The sequence below is a fragment of the Myotis myotis genome, unplaced genomic scaffold (genome assembly GCF_014108235.1).
Source record: "Myotis myotis isolate mMyoMyo1 unplaced genomic scaffold, mMyoMyo1.p scaffold_m19_p_8, whole genome shotgun sequence".
Classification (NCBI taxonomy): domain Eukaryota; kingdom Metazoa; phylum Chordata; class Mammalia; order Chiroptera; family Vespertilionidae; genus Myotis; species Myotis myotis.
Window position 1 is genome coordinate 55,509,198 of NW_023416390.1, and position 19,202 is coordinate 55,528,399.

A 19,202-nucleotide genomic window follows, 5' to 3' on the forward strand; every position below is an offset into this window, starting at 1 on the left:
GGGTTACTCCAAACACAATCTGTTTGTAGTGATTTTCAGCACAAGATAAATTCAGGGTCAAAGTTTTACTTTGCTATATAGACATCATTACAATGGCTTAATTCCTGGGCTATGCTTTGGGAAATACACTTTTCTATAAGTATCAATCTTTTATTCAAAAGCCTGCATTAATGCGCATCCAGCCTACAATCCTTACCTTTTGAAAATACCCCTATTGAGGCTTGGATGCATTCAAAAGAGTTACAGAAAAGTGAATCTTTAAAATAGTCATTCATGACATAGATGACTTCTTGTTAAGATACAGACCATTTTTGTTAAGAAATTCAGCCTTTGTCTACTCTTTAATTATATTTTAGCAGCCTAAACCCTTCCCAGGAAAAATATAAAATGAAAACATAGCGAAATCAAATACCAAAATAATGGGGGGGGGTGTTGACTTTTATTTTTCTAACTTAAACAATCATTAAAGATAATGGGATAGTAGCTATGATCAAGGCTGGCTCAGGGAACATTGATTACTGAGTGGAATTCAGCATAAAGCAGTTTCCTCTTGGACATCACCCAACTACCTTCTGAAAGTAACCAAAGACACTGTCCTCTCTGAGACACACCTTTAGCATGTACCACAGTAACAGCATTGAGCACTATCCCAGCTGCCAATATGAACTGATAAACTGTTGACTAATGTTCCCAGGAGCTGCATTGAATGCCACCTGTCGGCAGATGACCAGGCCCGAGAAGAGTGTGTTGACAAATGCAAACTAGCTGGTGTGACCATCAATGAAGAAGAAGGTTCTGCTTGTTTTAAATTGCTTTCCTTTTCTTTGCATAGTTCTTGAGAGGCACAAATCTGTGGTGGGCTTTCCAATAGCTGGACTTCATTTGTACCGGGCATTCGTTGCCTCATATTAGTTATTAAGGGGAAATGTATTCCATAAGGCTAAAAACCTGGTGGTTGGGGATACAAGACATTTAAAGTCACGGTTATTATGTTTGATGTCACTGTGGGCAAGTTCACCTCTCCTTAACACAGCGGTTCTCAACCTGTGGGTCTTGACCCCTTTGGCGGTTGAACAACCCTTTCACAGGGGTCACCTAAGACCATCCTGCATATCAGATATTTCCATTACGATTCATAACAGTAGCAACATTACAGTTATGAAGTAGCAACGAAAATAATTTTATGGTTGGGTCACAACATGAGGCGCTGTATTTAAAGGGCCAGAAGGTTGAGAACCACTGCCTTAACAGATACAACTGTAGAGAATTCCAGAATGCTATATTGTTTGAATTAGAAGGAAGAAAATTGAAGAAATATCTAAATGTTAACCCCCAAGCCTGAAATTGTCCCCTATTATCCAATTGCTGTATTTCAAAATAGGACAAAGCAAGGTATACTATGGGCTTCCTGATAGAGCCCTCAGACACTGGGCAGTTTCTGATTAGTGGACTGATTTTCTTCCTCTCCCCTCTGTATGCTCTTACTCCCAATTTCCAAATATGGGCTCTACATGATCTTCTTTAATTCCCTGTTGTCTCACTCTCAAAATACGAGAAGGGCCTGTTACCTTTAACTGCTTAGCAAGCCCTGCTCCTGTTTTCACCTGTCATTTTAAAACATAATTACTTAAAATTATATCTTTCCTCATGGCAAATTGACATCTCAAATATTCAGATGGGTTGTATTTTAGCTGGGAGAAATAATTTGTGAACATTAAGACAAAGACGATGACTGACTCCTCCCGAAAGGACAGTCTGGGGGGACTGGTGTGTCCCCCACCACACACTCTGCAGTATCATGCTGCTCAGCTAGAACGGCTGCTCTGCACGCTCTGCAGACGCCAACAAGATGCATCCCAGGCAAAGTGGCGTAATCAAGACAATAATTCATGACATGCTAGGATATGTGTCTTGAATAGATGGAATTAAAATACCAAAATTAATCCATTTCCAAGGAGGAATAAGTTAGTGAAATTTACTTAAAAAAAAAAAAATTACCTGCATTGTTTCAAACTTGAGATCTCTGACTGTGCACCGTTGAATAACCCTAGGTGGAGGGGCATGATCGGTGCTCATAAAACCCCTCGTCTGTGTTTTTTCTGGTAACTAAAAAAATATGCCAAATAGCCGTAAATTGGACAAAATGGTGTATACCTTACACCAATCCCGAAGGTGAGATGCTATGAAAGCACTGAAGAAAGCGACATTTGTGGGCTGCCCAGATTAGTAACTAGTACAAATCTCAGCATATCCTCCTGGCTTCATTTCACACCAACCATCTGGGATATTTACCAGATATTTCCAAGAAATGACTAAAAATTGCAGAAAATGCCTTGCAAATGACTAGAACCCTATGCAGGAGCAGCCGGAGAAATCGAATGTGCTGAGGGGAAAAGGAGAGTGAGCCTTGGAAACACGGAAGTCGCGAACAGGGGAGTTACCATATTTAAATACACAGTTTTCTATGTACATTTTCATACGTGCTTAGATTTGAGGGGAAGACTACATCTCAAGTGGCATTTAAAATATTTGCATTATTATTTTTTGTGTACTTGACTACATTATCTTCAAAAGAGGGGAATGCAACTATTTCTAACTCAGAAATTAGAAACAATAATTGCATTTCTAATACCATTTAAAAGCACTAATCTCAATGAATTTGAGAAAAATGTGTATTTGTTAACCTGTGAATTAAAAAGTTATTTTTCTAATGAGCCTGTTATAAGTCCTATTTCAAGTTACTCACCCAGTTATGTTATTGATCATATCACCTTGAAATTATCACAACATATTTGTTCTTCCATGGGGTCTTTATCAGCCCTTCCTTCCCCAGCTAGGACAGGGAGGGTAACATAAGCATAACTTTATCATCCAAATAAATTGTTCCCCAGCTGTGCTGTCGTGACTTGTGCGAGCATTTCCAAGGACATGCAGTTCAATTTCATTCGACCCATTTTGCTGAAAGAGACATTATTCATCTACCCCAACATTCATGTACTCAGAGCTTTGTTGCTCAAATCATGTGGGACACTAATTCCCAACGTGTTAAATGGGAAACTATGCACCCATGGTCATATGCATTTTGGAAATGGGAAGCTACACCTTTTGTTTCCTTAAAGAACTCCTGAGAGTTCCTATGCACATGACATTAAATGTACGTTGCAAATTGTCAGGAGAGGCAAAGGGAGGTTGCTGTATTTAAATACACTGTATTTTAAGTAGCATAGTTAGCGACCACAGAAGCCTTTTTTTCTGCTTGGGAAACTGTTTTCTCTGAGAACTACTGACGTGGCCTCGGAGCAGAGGTCGTAAACACACAGTTATCTTGATTCAGGGGTGCCGGCGGTTTAGTTTTCCACGTTTTTCCTAGACCCCCCTAAACCCCAGGCTCCTCACCCCATTCTCACATTTCTTCCTTTTCTAAGTATGATTTCATGGACTGCCTGAGATCTTATTTTCCTTGTATTATTCTAGCACAGCACTGCTGACACTCATAAAGGTGGGGGGAGAAGAAAGGTCCATTTCTTATGAACAACAAAAGAAAACCTTAGCAGCTAATTATGCAAATCTCCAGCCCAAGCTGGACCCTTTCATTGCACATTCAATAATACCATTTTAATACCCAAACACTGTGAAGCGGGCCAAGTCTAAAGTCATAACCGTCATGAAAAGGAGTGGTGAAGTAATTAAAGCAAGAAGGGAGTCATGACTCAAAGGTCATATTAGCAGTTCCATTAAAACTTAAATAATCCTGGCCAAGTAAATTAAGCCTCCCTGTGCTTCGATGTAGCTATTTAAAAGAAAATAAAAAAGCAGGATTAATATTACTGAAAGGAGTATTATAAGCTATCCACATATTTTCTACCTGAGAATAAAATGTTCCATTAAGTAAACTCAAGAGGAACAGAGTGGGTTTGCGCTGTGGTGGTGGAGAGAGGGAGGGAAGGAGAAAAACAGTCCGACAGGAAATGGCATACTCCCCAAGGCTGGATGAATCCTAGTTCACCGAATGGTGTGGCAGAAGGATGTGTGTTGAAGGCCATCGAAAAATAACCAAAGTATGAATTCTATACAGACAGTTCTGTTGGTATCAAACATAGGAAATAACACAAATTTCAATATCAAGTGTTGCCCAGAGGTTCCCAAACCTCTTAGTTAGAACCACCTTACTAAAAATACTATTAAGCAGCTCACTCAAATACAAATGCCTGTGTATACCAATGACCTCCCAAATCAGAATGGCCAAAGGCAGGGTCCTGAAATCCATATTTCCAGAACTCACAGGTGATTTAGACAATCAAACATTTAGGAATGACCAAATTCATTCGAATGATTTGTAATTAGATTTCTTAATATTCCTGTGTGCATAGATGCTTCTAATGGATTCAAAAACACCTAAACCTATCATTGAAATCTTAGTAATAATGCTAAAAGTTTTACTAGTCTCTGTTTTAATAGGTAATACAGGCATACTTCTCACAGACCCTAATGTGAGATTTTTATCTTAGAGATTGAATGCAAAACAGCTTACATATTTCTGTCTTTCTATGAGTATGGCAATGCTGAACAACAACAAAAAGATCCTGTTACGTTTTTTTGTTAGAGTCAGAGCAACACATATAGATTCTGTTTCTTTAAAACCTTCTTTTATATTTAAGCCACTGAGAAAAGTTATAGGTCTAGCAAGAGTACGTCCAAGATTATCTGGGACAGTCCCATTTTAATATTCTGACCCTCTGAGTCTTAGTACACTAAGTCTGGATTTGTTTTTAAATTTTAGTTTAATAACAAACAATCATTCTATTTACATGTTTCTGTAAAAGTGTTTGTAACTATATCAGTAAAAAGTCTCCAACTTGTAAGATAGGACAACTTGAAGCAAGTTGTGTTTTAGTTGGGAAAATGCTACATAATTTTGGCATAGATGCAGGACTAGAATCTCTGATAAATAGTATTTACATCTCAGATTGACCATTTTACTGTATTTCCAATTTCTGATATGACATTCATTTTCAGCTTCTTGAATAAGCTCAGCAAGAAAATAATTTCTATTTGGAAAAGATTTAAGGAAAAATTGATTTTTTTAAAAAAATTAAGAAAGGGGCTATGCTGAAGGGTCAGTCAAACTGTTATCCTTGGTTCTTTTTATCTGAGCTTTACCTTTATCTTGCTGGTCCCTGAGCTACATAACAGTCTCTGTTTCCTGATATTAATATATATTTATTGTTGTGACGTGGCGTGGCCAGCAATCTTGACTAGGGCATTGTGAGAAAGCCCCTCCCTCACCTCCTTACACGTATCAGTATCAGTCTGGACTGTGCAGTCTCTTTCTGAAATGTAATCTAGGCTTCCTCCCAGATGCCCGCAGCCAAGGAGAACATATAGCCTCCTCATTACCATAATCAGGGCCATTCTATTCCCAAGACAGCTAGGCATACCTGCCTTGAAGTACTTTTACTCTATTGCAGTGGTTCTCAAACTCAGCTGCACATTAGAATCACCTGGGAATCTTTTTAAAATCCTGATTTCTGGGCCTCATCCTCCGGAAATTCTGTTTCTTTGTTACTAATGTTGTGGCCTCACCCCATAACAAAGAAACAGAATTTCCGGAGGATGAGGCCCAGAAATCAGGATTTTAAAAAGATTCCCAAGTGATTCTAATGTGCAGCAAAGGCTGAGAACCACTGCTCTATTGAAATCCTGCCTCCATCAGTTTGATAGGTGCATGTGATGGTCAGTCCTGATTGACCACACCTGGAACTGTTCTTCTGGAACGTGAGTAGAAACTAAAACCTCAGCCGGTGGGGAAAGTCTTATGTCTTTTCTATTCTTATCCTGCAATGTTGAAATTTCCTATTTGCATATTAAAACTCAATACTACTGTGCTTTCAAAATAATCTCTTTTGGAAACTCATTTAACCTAATGAATGATTCCTTTATCTGCAGATTTCTCAAAGGATAGTTCTGTTTCCTGTTCTCTACAAGGAGAAAATGAATGTCTTATTACATTCCTAATAACTACAGACAGTGAAGGGAAAACCATCATTCACAGCATCAACGAGAAAGGTGAGAGGCGTGCCTTTCCTTGTCAGTGGTAAGTGATACTCCATGGGAGAGGAAAAAACAACCAGGAAGACACTTTGCGTAGCTTGCCAGGAAAGACATTTCCAAATTTTTGATGACATGCCTCTACTTTCCCAATGACTAAAAGGTTTGATAGGTTCCAATATCTCTGAATAAGACCCGGCGACAGGATGAGTGTATTTGTACCAATCGTCCTCTCCCAGAAAGGTTGAATGCAATGTCAGCACGAAGTGTACCTTTAGGAAAGACTAACGGGAAGGAGCAGACCAGCCTATGAGACTGAGTTTTGAATCGTGTGAACCTGGGTTCAAATCCTGCTCCGCCACTTACTGGCTGCTTCACATTTTGGAAGATACTTGCCTCTCTTTCCCCATCTGTAAAACAGGAAAAATAATACTTTCTTTTAAGGAATTATTCAGGAATTAAATGGAATGATGCATATAAAACATGCACCAATTCATAACCTAGAGCCATGGGTCATTCGATGATAACGCCGAACCAAGAAGACACAAGCAGGAAGTGAGGAAGTGATCTGAGTCCATTGCTTCTGTGGCTTTGGAGCAGAAAGCTTCTGGAGCACCATTGGGACTCAGGAAGCCCTCAGATAAAAAGCGCATCTTCAGTGAAGAGGAGACAGCAGTTCATGTTAGAAGTTGATATAGAGAAGATGGAAGAGTGGGAAAGGTGCTTTGGTTGAGAAGTTGTTAAACTTTAGTGAGCATCATGCTCACCTGAGCCTGCAGGCCTGCAGGTGGCCCAGGCAGCTCTGACACCGGTGGCTGCAGGATCTCCTTTGAGCGACTCTGCCTTAACAGCCTCAGCCACATTCTTAGATACTCACAGGTGCCCCACCTTTTCTGTCTTCAGTTAAGAATGTGTCCCTCGCCTGGCCAGCGTGGTTCAGTGTTGTGTCGGCCTATGAACCAGGAGGTCACGGTTCGATTCCCAGTCAGGGCACATGCCTGGATTTCGGGCTCAATCCCCGGTGTGGGGCATGCTGGAGGAAGCTGATCAATGATTCTCTCTCATCATTGATGTTTCTATTTCTCTCTCCCTCTCCCTGCATCTCTGAAAGTTAGATAGGCCAGAGCTCTCAGGGCCCTGAGGGCAGAGCCCATCCCCAGGAGTCTGTAGTCCCCTCTCCCTTTAAGACCAGAGATGCTCCGGACAGCTGGTTGTAGGCCTGGATAGAAAAGAAGCAAGGTGGGAAAAGAGGAGAAGGAGCTTAAGAATTCCAAACAAATTAAAAAGAAACCAAGTGAAGGGTCATCATCAGGGGTGTGTGGATATAGGGAGGGCTTTGCTCATCTTTTTTTCTTACATCTGGAAAAACTTTTAAGGGTAAGAGCCACAATCATAAGGGGCCAGGCAAGAATGACAATTGGGGAGTCTTCCTGGCAGGGATGTGGGTGTGGCTTCCAACTTGGAGGTTCCAGGCCCTCGAGGTCTTGAGGATAGAAAAGGTGGAAGAGTGAATTTGTTATAGTAATAATAGCAACTCTCAGCATTGAGCCCTTACTAGTACCATATGCCAGGTATTTTTCTAGATGCTTTACATGTATTAATTCATTTAATACCCTCAACAGCTATATAAATCAGGTATTGTTATTATTTCCATGTTATAGGTAATGAAATTGAGGCATAGAGAATTTAAGTAATTTGTAGGTTTTGCAGCAATTATGTACCAGCTCTGGTCCTGGAATTGGAAGCCCATGCTTTTAACTATTGTGCTATACTGCCTCCCACTGGCTGTGTGATCATAATAAATATTTGAATCCCCAAAATATATCAGCATTGTCCAATATAAATGTTAATGCAAACTACATATATAATTTTAAATTTCCTAGTAACCATATTAAAAAGTAAAAAAAAGGTTTAAATGAATTTTAACGTTTTATTTAATCCACTATATCCAAAATATTGTCATTCCACAGTGTAATAATATAAAAACTTAATGAGATTGTTTACATTTTTTTCATACCAAGTCTTCAAAATTAGTGTGCATTTTGCGTTTATCACACAACCTAATTTGGAAAGTCACTTTTCTGGTGTTCAGTAGCCATATGTGGCGGACCTCCCAGACTGGCAGCATTAAGAACTCAGGTCCTCAGAATTAGGTGCTACACTGACCTGGATTTTCTATTGTGTAATACTTGCTTTGGTACTTGGGCCAACATCTTGTCTCAAGAAATGAATAATTCCCAATGATTCTAAATTCTTAAAATAATCATCTCTTCTAGGTCATGCTTATTCCTCCTCTTTTTATTCCCTAGTGGAGAGCCTTCCTAAATCACATTCTGGCTGCAGGGTCTTAGTAAGGTTCATTTTGCTTTAAGCAAGAATATGTTATGCCCCACCCCAGACATTTTATAATCAAAGATGTAGCCAATATATATTCTCATTGACAGGCACCTGCTGCTTTCTTTGCCGGAGTGTTGCTAACCTATTAGAAGAAGCATGGTTCATTTGCTATGTTAGAAATAGCCTTTAGATCTTCACACTTTAGTTGCTATTTCATTAGCTCCTTTACTTATTTCTGCATAATCTCCTTACATGGTTTTTTGGCCAACGAACAAAGATGTGTGAGGCCAGGCATCACACTGTCAGGGGGTCATTAGTCCTGCTCAAATTCAGACCAGCTATCGATTCTTACCTTGAAAGTAGTGTGCGTAGTCTGGGTATATAACTCTCCTTATTAAATACCGAAAAGCACTAAGAGTTAAAATAAACTAAACATGATTCATTTCCTCTTCGGATGCCATGGATTTGCCTCACTTCTTGCAGAGGGTGGCAGATATTTAATGATAATTTTTATATGGGATTTTTCCCCCCATGAAAGCCAGGGGAGAGCTTATTTATGTTTCATTAAGACTGTATCATCTCCCAGGCATATTGCAAAGATTATTAGTCATTCTGCTGTCAATAAGGGAAGGTACTGTATAATTGCAAAATTACATTAATATCATCAATAGTCAAAATAACACTTCATAGAATGTTCAAGTTAAAAAGACTGCACAAAACTTCTAATTCTCCAAACTTCCCTGAAGATAACAATCACTCAGGATACTTTTAATAATAAAATAATCTTTGGCTGCATCCAAGACCAACTAAATCAGAATCTCAGGGGAGAGGTTGAGGAAGCTGTGGGTTTAATCAGCATGAGCACCTGGCTTAACCTTATTTCAGGGAAGGAAGGGACACTGAAGTCCCACACCTTTGTTTTACAGATGAGGTTTCTGAGGCTCAGAGAGATCAAAGGACTTGATGGGTTTAGATGGCTACTGTACTTCAGTTCAGATAGGAATTGAACCCACCTCTCCTGACCCCAGTCCAAGAACTTTTCAGGACATCAGGCATTAGAGTTAAAATAAAATTGAAAGCCGTGATTCTCTTCTGTCTATTAAAAAATTTTTAAATAAGAAATCAGCAGCAGTAAGTAGGAAACTTTTCAGAGGGCAGGTTTCATATTATTTTTAATATAATCTCTTTGTTTCAAAAAATAAAGAAAAGTAATTCCCACACTCATCCCATTTCTACTTTATCATATACCCAGAAGAGACTATGTTTAGTAATTAAACTATATCTTATTTATGGTCCTTTAAATATTCCATGTGCATTAATTTTCACTCTTTTGGATTCTAACTCTGAGTCAGCTTTTCTAGTGTATATCCATTTGCTTTGAATAGCCAAACTGCTACTTTATCTTCTGTTCCACTTTGAAGGAATAGGGCTATCCTTCAACAAGTAACTCATTTAAAAATATTTTTTCAGCAAAACAAAAGGTGTTACTATTTTCCCCTCTACTAGAGAAAAATATGGTTGGAAAACTTAATGACAAATGTTTATCAAAATGTTGATTGTACCATCTTCTTAATATAATTTTCTTTGTTCCCACAGACTGTCCAAAACCACCAAACATTCCCATGATCATGTTGGGGGTTTCACTGGCTATTCTTCTCATTGGGGTTGTCCTACTGTGCATTTGGAAGCTGCTTGTGTCATTTCATGATCGCAAAGAGGTTGCCAAATTCGAAGCAGAAAGGTCAAAGGCCAAGTGGCAAACGGTATGTAAACATGTAGGGGCTACTCCTTGTCTAGGGGAGAAAGTGTCTCATAGAAGAAATGGGAAGTCAGCTTTCTTCTGCTCTAAAAGAGAGTTAGAATATCATGCTCTTTCTTTGCTCCTCTCACCGTGTCCTTAACAGCTTTGATTTCTGTTCTGCCTTGGAGACAAAGGAACCTCTGTCCACTAATTGGATCCCAGGTGGTCCTCATAGCATGCATTTGTCTCTCAGTACAGTGGGGGAATTTCCCCACCCTGAAGACTCTTCTTATTTATCTACTTCTGGACACCAATGACATATATTTTATTTCTCACCACCAGGAGGACCCATCAGGCCCCATTTGCTAAAGCTTAGGTGCTGTGTGTACACATTTCCATAAACGTTAATGTTATAACTAATGGGATAAGGTTCCATGAGTACTAGACAGTACATGCCAATTACCATGGAAATGCACATTACTCAAAATAGGTTACAAAGCAAAGTTGAGAAGAGTTCTTAAACACCATCCAGTTTTTCTGAATACCATAAATTTCAAACAGCTACCTGAGAAAAACAATCCCCAAAGTATCAACCTTTAAGCATACATACTCAATAGATATAATTTACGTGTCTCCTCTTTACAGTAAGCAAACACAAAACAGGACTCCAATTTTGTGTGTTTCTTTCCCACAGGAGAGACAGTTACATTTCTAGAGGCCCATAGAAACAATTTCATGGTTTTAATTTCATCTCTCTATCTCTAATGGTGCGTCCAGCTATCTAATAGCAATTATCTTACATTGCTGATTCTAAAAACAGTAATATCACAGGAGAAAATACAAGCCAACACAATGCTCCTTAGGGTTCATCTGCCCAGATAAATTGGTGTTACAAATTGGTGTTTCTCTAAGTTTTTAGTGATATCTTCAATTCCTAGAGCAAATGGAATCTTCTGTTTTGGATAAATTTTTCTTGATAAGGGATGTTTATATATTATGTAGTTATTTTAAAATAATTATATTATATGGTGCAGGACAAAGGACCAATAGAACATTTTATATACTTTATTGTCCCATTAAAAATGCCTTTATACACAATAACCAAATGAAATGTATGGATCTTATTTTGATCCTGATTTGAATAGTTAAAAAAAATACATTTTTTTGACAACTGGATAAAGGTTAATGTAGACTGGGTATTAAAATGATAGCAACATATTCTGATTAATTTAATTAGGTATGATAATGGCATGATGACTTTGCTAAAAAAATAATCAAGATTTTGGGATAAAGGAAAATGAAGGCTGGTTTGTCCTGAAATCATTCAGCCAAAAGAGAGAGAAATAGAGAGGGAGAGAGAAAGAGAGAGTTGAAGCAAGTGTGGCAAAATCTTGATAATTGTTGAAGCTGGGCAATAGGTCTACAGGGGTTCATTAAACAGCTTTTATCTTTTTTTGTATATGTATGGATTTTTCATAATTTAAAAAAACCCTTTGGGAAAGTAAATTGTGGGTTTGCGTTGAGTATATAGTTTATCCATCCATAACAAAGTCAAATGTAACCTACAGGTTAGTTTGATGACTTAGAGCTTGAGGCCAAAAATGCTGGGGCAGTTAACATAACCTGATCCCCTGGCCATCGCTGTTTTAACTCTTACAAACTATCAAGCAAATGCCTGGCAATCGTTAGAAGGGCAACCAGGCAAAAGAATGTCATTAAGTTGGCATAAAAACAACAACAACACAACAACAGCTGCAGTTAGTTGAATAACCACCAGCCCCATGAAATCATCTTCGTATTCCCAATTTGAAGGCAAGGAAACTGAGACTCTGAGATGTTAAGAGATTTCTCCAAGTGTTGATCCCAACTGCAGCCTCTTCTTCCAAGCACAGCCTCGACACTCCGGGAAATAATAGGCAGGTGTTCCACGAATAAGCACTTGGGCAATTATGTGATGTCTATCTACCAAGCAGCACATTTTAATGTTCTCATACAAAAGCATGATTACTGACAAGTGATTAATATCTTTAAAATAACATTTTAATTAATAGTTAATTTCCTCAAAACATGAATTGTTTTCTCTTAGGATGGAGAACATGACTGAAATTTAAATGCTAAAATTTTGCCATTTCTATGTCTAATATGGAACAAAAATATGCATTATACAGATTAAAGCATGAATGAAAAATGTTATTCCCTTGTTAAACTGAGTTTCTTTGAATAACAAATGTTTGATGTTCTTGACTAGATAATGACTGGATAATAATTATTCACTTGGATGCAAAAGAGGTTTAACTCAAATAATTCAATTCAAATTTCACTAATATATCCTATTGGGGGAAAAATGTTGCTCAGTGTATCCATTTTGTGATCTTCAATTTTATTCTGTTTTTATTGGAAATATATTTCTTCTTGAAGAACTGAATTTGACTGGTCTTCAAAACCCAGGGGACCTCCATACACCACAGAGGTAGTTGGGTCTCCTGACTCCAAAGGTGACAGAGCTGAGGATGAAAGAGTTTCATTCTTGCCTCCTGGAACATGTCATCATAGCCATAAAGAAAGGTTACCTTTTACTACTTTTAAAAATAACACCCACATCCACATTCTTTATGAAAACAGAAAGGGGAGATATTTAAATTCATCTTTGATTAGACATTTTTTCCCTAGGATGACAAGTCATTAACTAGAGGCAAAGAATGTTCAGTGTGACATTTCTAGCAGTCATGGATTGATTTTGTACTGTACTAAACAAATCAGGTCTGCGTTTGGCAGTTAGGCAATCATTAAGAGAGCTGTGGGTTATGACAGAGAGCTTTCTTATTACCACTTTTTCAAGCTCTAAAAATGTGCCGTTGCATTTGCAGAATCTACAGCCTAAATTACTACCCCCAGATGCCTGGGGGAATTAGCCTAGTCGCCCCAGATGGTTGGGGGAAACACAACCTTGTCTAAGGGAAGGAGTGCAGACTCACCTGAAATGGAACCAGACACAAGCCTGTGTCTCAGCTGAAACTCTTTTGTGGGAAGTTGCCACCTGCGTGGCACTAGAAGAGGCAATGTCAGACATTGGCACACTTCCTGCTGTCAGCAAAACCTGAGCTGAGCTCATTCTGCTGAGCTCCATTCTGCAGGAAACACTCCCCCCTCCCCAATATATACTTGCTCTTTCTCCACTTTTAAATTTCCACCTTACCCTCCTACTACAGTGGGGTCTGCTTTATCCACCATCACCTATTAGCGTGCCCAGCCCCTATAACTAGCTTTGCAAGAGACTCCCAAAATATTGTAGGCCTGAATAAATGAAGTTGCTTTAAAAATATAGAATGAAAACCACACAATCAAAATTACACATTCAACTAAGTGTCTACAAAATAACATGTGTAATCAATCAGTCAATCGCAACTCATCATCTCCTTTGTAGGGCATACAAACGACATTTAGAGTGAGATGGGGTGAATTTCAATTTGTTTGACATGATATGGGATGGGGCCCCCAAGAGAGTTCCTCGCCTTTCGCTGATTCAAGCTGGCCCTTCTCACAGCCATTTACTCTGAATTTCAGAGTACATTGTCTTCTCCCTAAGCCACCCTCTTCCTCCAGGCCGGTGCCCCTACTCATTATCCTCACCCTGCCCATCTTTCCTCTTCAATTCGTTTCTTATTCTTCTGTAACCACCTTAAACTGAATAGCATATAGTCTCTTAAACTTAATAGAATTCCATGTATTTTTGTTTGCAATAATATTCTACTTGCGTCTAAGAACACATTAGCATGCTCTTCACAGTCCAAATTTCAAGTTCTTATGGAAGCAGGACTAAGTAAGAACTGGAGGGCCCTCAGATTTAGCCAGGCTGACCTCAGGAGCAGAGGCAATATGCTGACTTAGCCTTCACTCCTCATCCACCACCAAGGAGCCTCTTTTCTGTTTGCCCTCATTACTGAGATAGCATCTCACTCCAAAGGCCTGAGCAAAGGTGACATGTTACTCAGTCTGGGGTCAGGCCACTGGCTCTGGGCAACAGAGAAACAGGTGCAGGTGTTATTCCTCCTCAAAATGAAGACACTGCAGTGAATCCAAGGGCAACAGGTGGGAGAGACCAGGGAGTATTTTTCATTTTACTGAGGTCTTCTAAGAGCTGAGAGAAATGTACTTACAAAGCCAATATAGTCATGCTTTTTCAGATCTATGCCTGGAAATTGCTACCATTTCTACAGTTCATGAAATAAGGAGACCAAAGTATAAGGTTTATCCATTTGGAGGGTCTGAGATGATATGTGGACTCCACGCATACTCAGACATAGGCTTGGGAATGTTCAGAGGACCAAAACCCTGGGGGGTAATGTCTTTATTACACTCTCCAGGACATAAAAGGAAAGGAAGTTCCAAATATAAAGAAGAGCTATAAGTTAGAGCTGGTAAGAGGCAGCATTTATTGGGAACTGTGTGCCAGGCACTGTGCTAAAGTACATTACCTCGTAGCTAAGGCAAGCATTTTGGCAATCTCTCTTATAGATAAGGACGCCAAGGCTTGGAGTTGCTTAAGTAAGGTCACATAGTGCTGCTGGATTGAACCCAGGCTGTCTGACACCTGAGCCTGTGTGGTCAACCTTGGAAAGAAGGAGAAAATAGACTGTACCTTACCCAGACATCTTGCGCCTGCCAGGAGCAGTTAAACCAAAGAAGAGAAATAGAAGGAACAAGCTTGGCATTTCTTTAAACACCTAGAGAGCGTTGGTCCTTCTGGTCCTGGTGACAGCCCCTGGAAACACACTAACAACCCAAACGGCACAGCTGAATTATCCAGGCATCAGTACCCCACCTCTCACCGCCCCAAGGGCATAAGCATCTTGCCCAACCTGCCTTGGGACCTGTGCTCCTTCACGAGTCCAGTGTCGCAAACACCCGACTTGTGACCCTGATTCAAACACTAGTTTACAAAAGCCACCTGGTTCTTTCTCGATCCTGAGCAGGCAGTCACCGTCCTGGGAATCTTTCTCTGCTTCTCCCAAGCAGCTAGTCACTCCTCTTTCCGAATTTTGATCTCATTTTAGCAAGATTATTTGTGCCTTTGTTTGATGCCTTTCACCAGAAGCACATTTCCTTTTTTTTTTTTTTTTTTTTTTTTTTTAAGATTTCAGAGAGGAAGGGAGAGGGAGTGAGAGATAGAAACATCAATGATGAGAGAGAATCATTGATCGGTTACCTCCTGCATGCCCCACACTGGGGATCAAGCCCACAACCAGGGCATATGGCCTGACAGGGAATCAAACCGTGACCTCCTGGTTCAGAGGTTGATGCTCAACCAATGCGCCACCCCAGCCTACCCAGAAACACATTTCATAAAAGCAGGTCCTACTGTGTCATGCATCTTCGTATGCTCACTTTTTTCATTTTTTACTTTACATTTCACTGTGAGTCATCTATTGGCTCATTCTATTCCTTCCACAAATAAGCGAATGCTTACTCTGACATGGGCACTGTTTTCAGTGCTAAGAAAATAGCAGTGAATAAAACAGCTAAAGTCTTGTTTTCCATCAATAAATTAGTGCATTTCCAAAAAGGGTAAGATTTTTAGAATACACACACGGGGCTAGTTCTGCATATTAAAAAATAAAATGAAGATGCATTAATTTTAAAACACTAAAAGTATAACATCAAAATTATTCAAGTGGCTTTCAGGATTGAAACTGACTCTCTTTTCCCAATTGGTAATGTACAATGAAATTATTTAGATATGTTAAAACAGTGTAATAACAAAATGTACTTTCATTTGAACCTCCTTTTTTATTTTTTAGGGAACCAACCCACTGTACAGAGGCTCCACCAGCACCTTTAAAAATGTAACCTATAAACACAGGGAAAAACAAAAGGTGGATCTTTCCACGGATGGATAGAACTACTTCATGCACAAAAAAATGTCTGTTTCACTGATATGAAATGTTAATGCACTGCTTAATTTTTCTTTCTTTGTTGCTTCAAAAATGAGCTTGGTTTAAGATAATAATAGGTCATTTGGAGATCAGTCATTCTCTGTATGAAGGTTAGAGACTATGTTGGCAGGTTCAAAATAATCAAGAAGAGAAATACCTTAGCAAAGGGGTGACTTTGGGGATCATTTGAGGAATATTCACTCTGTTGCATTAATGCCTCAAAAAATCATCAAAATGATTCATGGGAGCCTGATCTGCATTTGAAAAATGTTTGAAATTAGAATCTCATTTATATCCAGAATATAGCTACCTGAGGTCTTTGTCTCAGCCAAGTCACAAGGCCCACATGTTCCCATTACATACGCACATTCTCCAACTTATTCCAAACTTTTCGTAAATGTGCCTTTCCTAAAGGAGGATTTCTTTTTCTAAGAGATTCTGATTTTACTTCAGCTGAAAGAGTGCAATTCTCTAAAGAAATCCCAAATGTAAGAATGAAAATTAAGTGTTAATTACTGTGGATTTGTTTGAACCTAAAAGTCAGATACACAAGTAAGTGTTTTATTTGTTTTACAGATGAGGAAGAAGTAATTTATAATTTTAGGAAGTCACCAATAAAAAACAAAAATAGCAAGCCTATCATTTAGATTATTTTCAGTTACTTACCCCAAAATAAACTTCTGCACTCAGATCCCCTCCAGATTCTGAGTTTTCAAACTATTGCTTCTCCCAAATTTGTCAATCCATTTTACTCAGTTTCACAGTCTTCTAACCCCTGCAATTGCCATATGAGAGTTTTAATTTCCTGTTAAAGAATTACTTTAAATGGTTAGTTTATTCAACAAGAGCTCCAATATTACAAAAGAAACAACATTTTAAGTGGTTTTAAATCAAGCACATCGAGAGTACAAAAGTCCCTCGTTGAGTAATGGGTTTCTTTACCAATATTCTCTTTCCACTTGCATAACATAACTTGACATTTCAGCTGCATATGGTAAATATGCATGATATATTTACTTTAAAAAGTAAGATTTTACTTGTAAAATACATGGGGGTGATTAGGGATCCTTAGATTGACTGAAGAGATGGACACTGCAAAATAACATTTTTATAATAAATACTACTTTACAAAGCATGTTCTTCTTCTCTGATCCTCATAAGGAAGCTAGGGTTCAGAGAGTAAGTAGAACTGGTCCACAATCCAGATCTTCTAGCTCCAAACCATGTCTTCTTTCCACAGCATGAGGCTGACTCCTTAGTCAGTGAAATGATAGAAAGATCTTGTGAGTTAAACAGCAACTATCATTTGCTGGACAGAACATACAGCATTTAGACTACTGGATTGCAGGTGAAGTCTTGTACTTTTGTGCCCTGTTTACTACCTTTGAGTAAATTCCAATGTGAAGTCTTTTGCTACGTGAAGAGTTCATTCTGTAATGGAGGCTTCATGCTTCTCCACTGAATTGGAGCAGATTACTCTATGGTAAATTCCATCAGTCTTACAGGTAGATCTGTACACACTGATTACTTTGAGACTTTATTTCTGGTTTCTTAATAACTCAGGTAAATCTCACACTTGTGGAGTACACAGCTATGGTAAAAAAAAAAAAAATTACTAAGCAATCACACTGGAAACCTGAAGGGCTGACGTGCCCCCTACTTCCCGACTGAAGCCCACAGTCTGATGGAAATCTAGAGCAACAAGGAAGTTGCAATTCTGATGGCACAACCGTAGTATTCACCTCGACATGTGACATTTCTGTATTATTACTGGAATGGGATTTTAGAAAATATAAGTTTTCCTCCTGTGTATATATAGAGAAGAATTTGCTATTTGTCTGAATACTGTTTTGACCCAGGGCTGGACCTTGAAAAGGCCAAAACATTAACAGTAGTACTTCTGTTCACTGAAGAGTTATGTTACATGAAGATAAAATGGGTTTTGTAAGTTGTTTTATTGTATTTTGTGTTGACATAAATAAACATGGTAATTTAAACAATGAGCCGTAGATGGTCGATAATTCCTTTTATTTACTTGCTACAAAACCCTCTTCTTGGATTTCTGGATCCCTGTGTGACCTGCTCTGACCGCCTTGCTGATCTGTCTGGGGCCAAGGAGAAGAGGAGAAAGAGGCAGCCACAGGGCGCAGGAGACAGCAGAAAACAGGCTGTAATTTGCTGCCTGGTTATAACACTCCCATTACGAGGCCTTTTAAAACAGGCCTGGACATTACCCCATATTTTGTGAAAACAGGTTTAATGTTATGGGTTGAATTGTGGTCCCCACCCTAAAACTCATATACTTCTGAGGTCCTAACCCCCAGTACCTCAGAACGTGACTGCATTTGGACATACGGTATTTAAAGAGGTAATTAAGTTAAAATGAGATCATCAGGTTGGGCCCTGATCTGTTATGGTTGGTACCCTTATAAGAAAAAGAGATTAGGACACAGAAGTGCACAGAGGGAAGACCTCACAGAGGTACCGGGGAGGAAGACAGCCATCTACAAGCCAACGAAAGAGGCCTCCACAGAAGCCAGTGCCTTGATATGGGACTTCAGCCTCCAGAACTGTGAGCCACTGCATTGCTGTTGTTTGAGCCATCCACACTTTGCGTGGATGCTTTGCGTGGCAGCCCTAGAGTACTAATGCGGGCAGGTGGTGCCATTTTTCTGGACATCCATTTGGCAAATTCCATGGCGCCATGCTTGTTTTCCTAATCAAAACAAAGAAACAAACAAAAAAACAGAGAAAAGCCAAATACTAACAAAAAAGTCAGCCTAGAAAAAGTCATGTCTTAGAAAGGCCCATTCCTACAAAAGGAGAGAAAGTTAGGTCAAGGGTAATTTTGTGCGGAAACACACTAAGGCTGGAGGTCTGGAAATCCATAAACCGCCCCCATTTTGAGGAACACGAAGAAAGTCACTTTTCTCCTTTATGTTTCCATCTGTAAGATGGTGCCAATGCCTGTCTCTTTTAGGAACTCTAACAATACCTGACACCCAGCAGGGGCTCAATAAAGTCATTCACTCAGTGTTTTTAAGTATCTAGTATATGCCAGACTCCATTCTTAGGCTTACGCACATAGCAATGAGCAAAATAAGCAGCTCCCATACTCCCAAATGGAAGAGAAGATAATAACA

At 39.2% G+C, this 19,202-nt stretch overlaps 1 protein-coding gene across 3 annotated transcripts in view; it reads left to right on the forward strand.

Annotated features, from left to right (window-relative positions):
• The window catches only part of ITGB6 (integrin subunit beta 6), a 75,711-nt gene extending 58,036 nt beyond the window's left edge, over positions 1-17,675 (forward strand). For all 3 annotated transcript variants that reach the window (XM_036320521.1, XM_036320520.1, XM_036320522.1), the window contains 4 exons: positions 695-792; positions 5,947-6,066; positions 9,982-10,148; positions 15,925-17,675. In XM_036320521.1, coding sequence (XP_036176414.1) covers positions 695-792; positions 5,947-6,066; positions 9,982-10,148; positions 15,925-16,023 — 484 coding nt within the window. In that variant the 3' untranslated portion in view covers positions 16,024-17,675. The remainder of the gene's footprint in view (positions 1-694; positions 793-5,946; positions 6,067-9,981; positions 10,149-15,924) is intronic.
• The last annotated feature ends 1,527 nt before the right edge of the window (positions 17,676-19,202 follow it).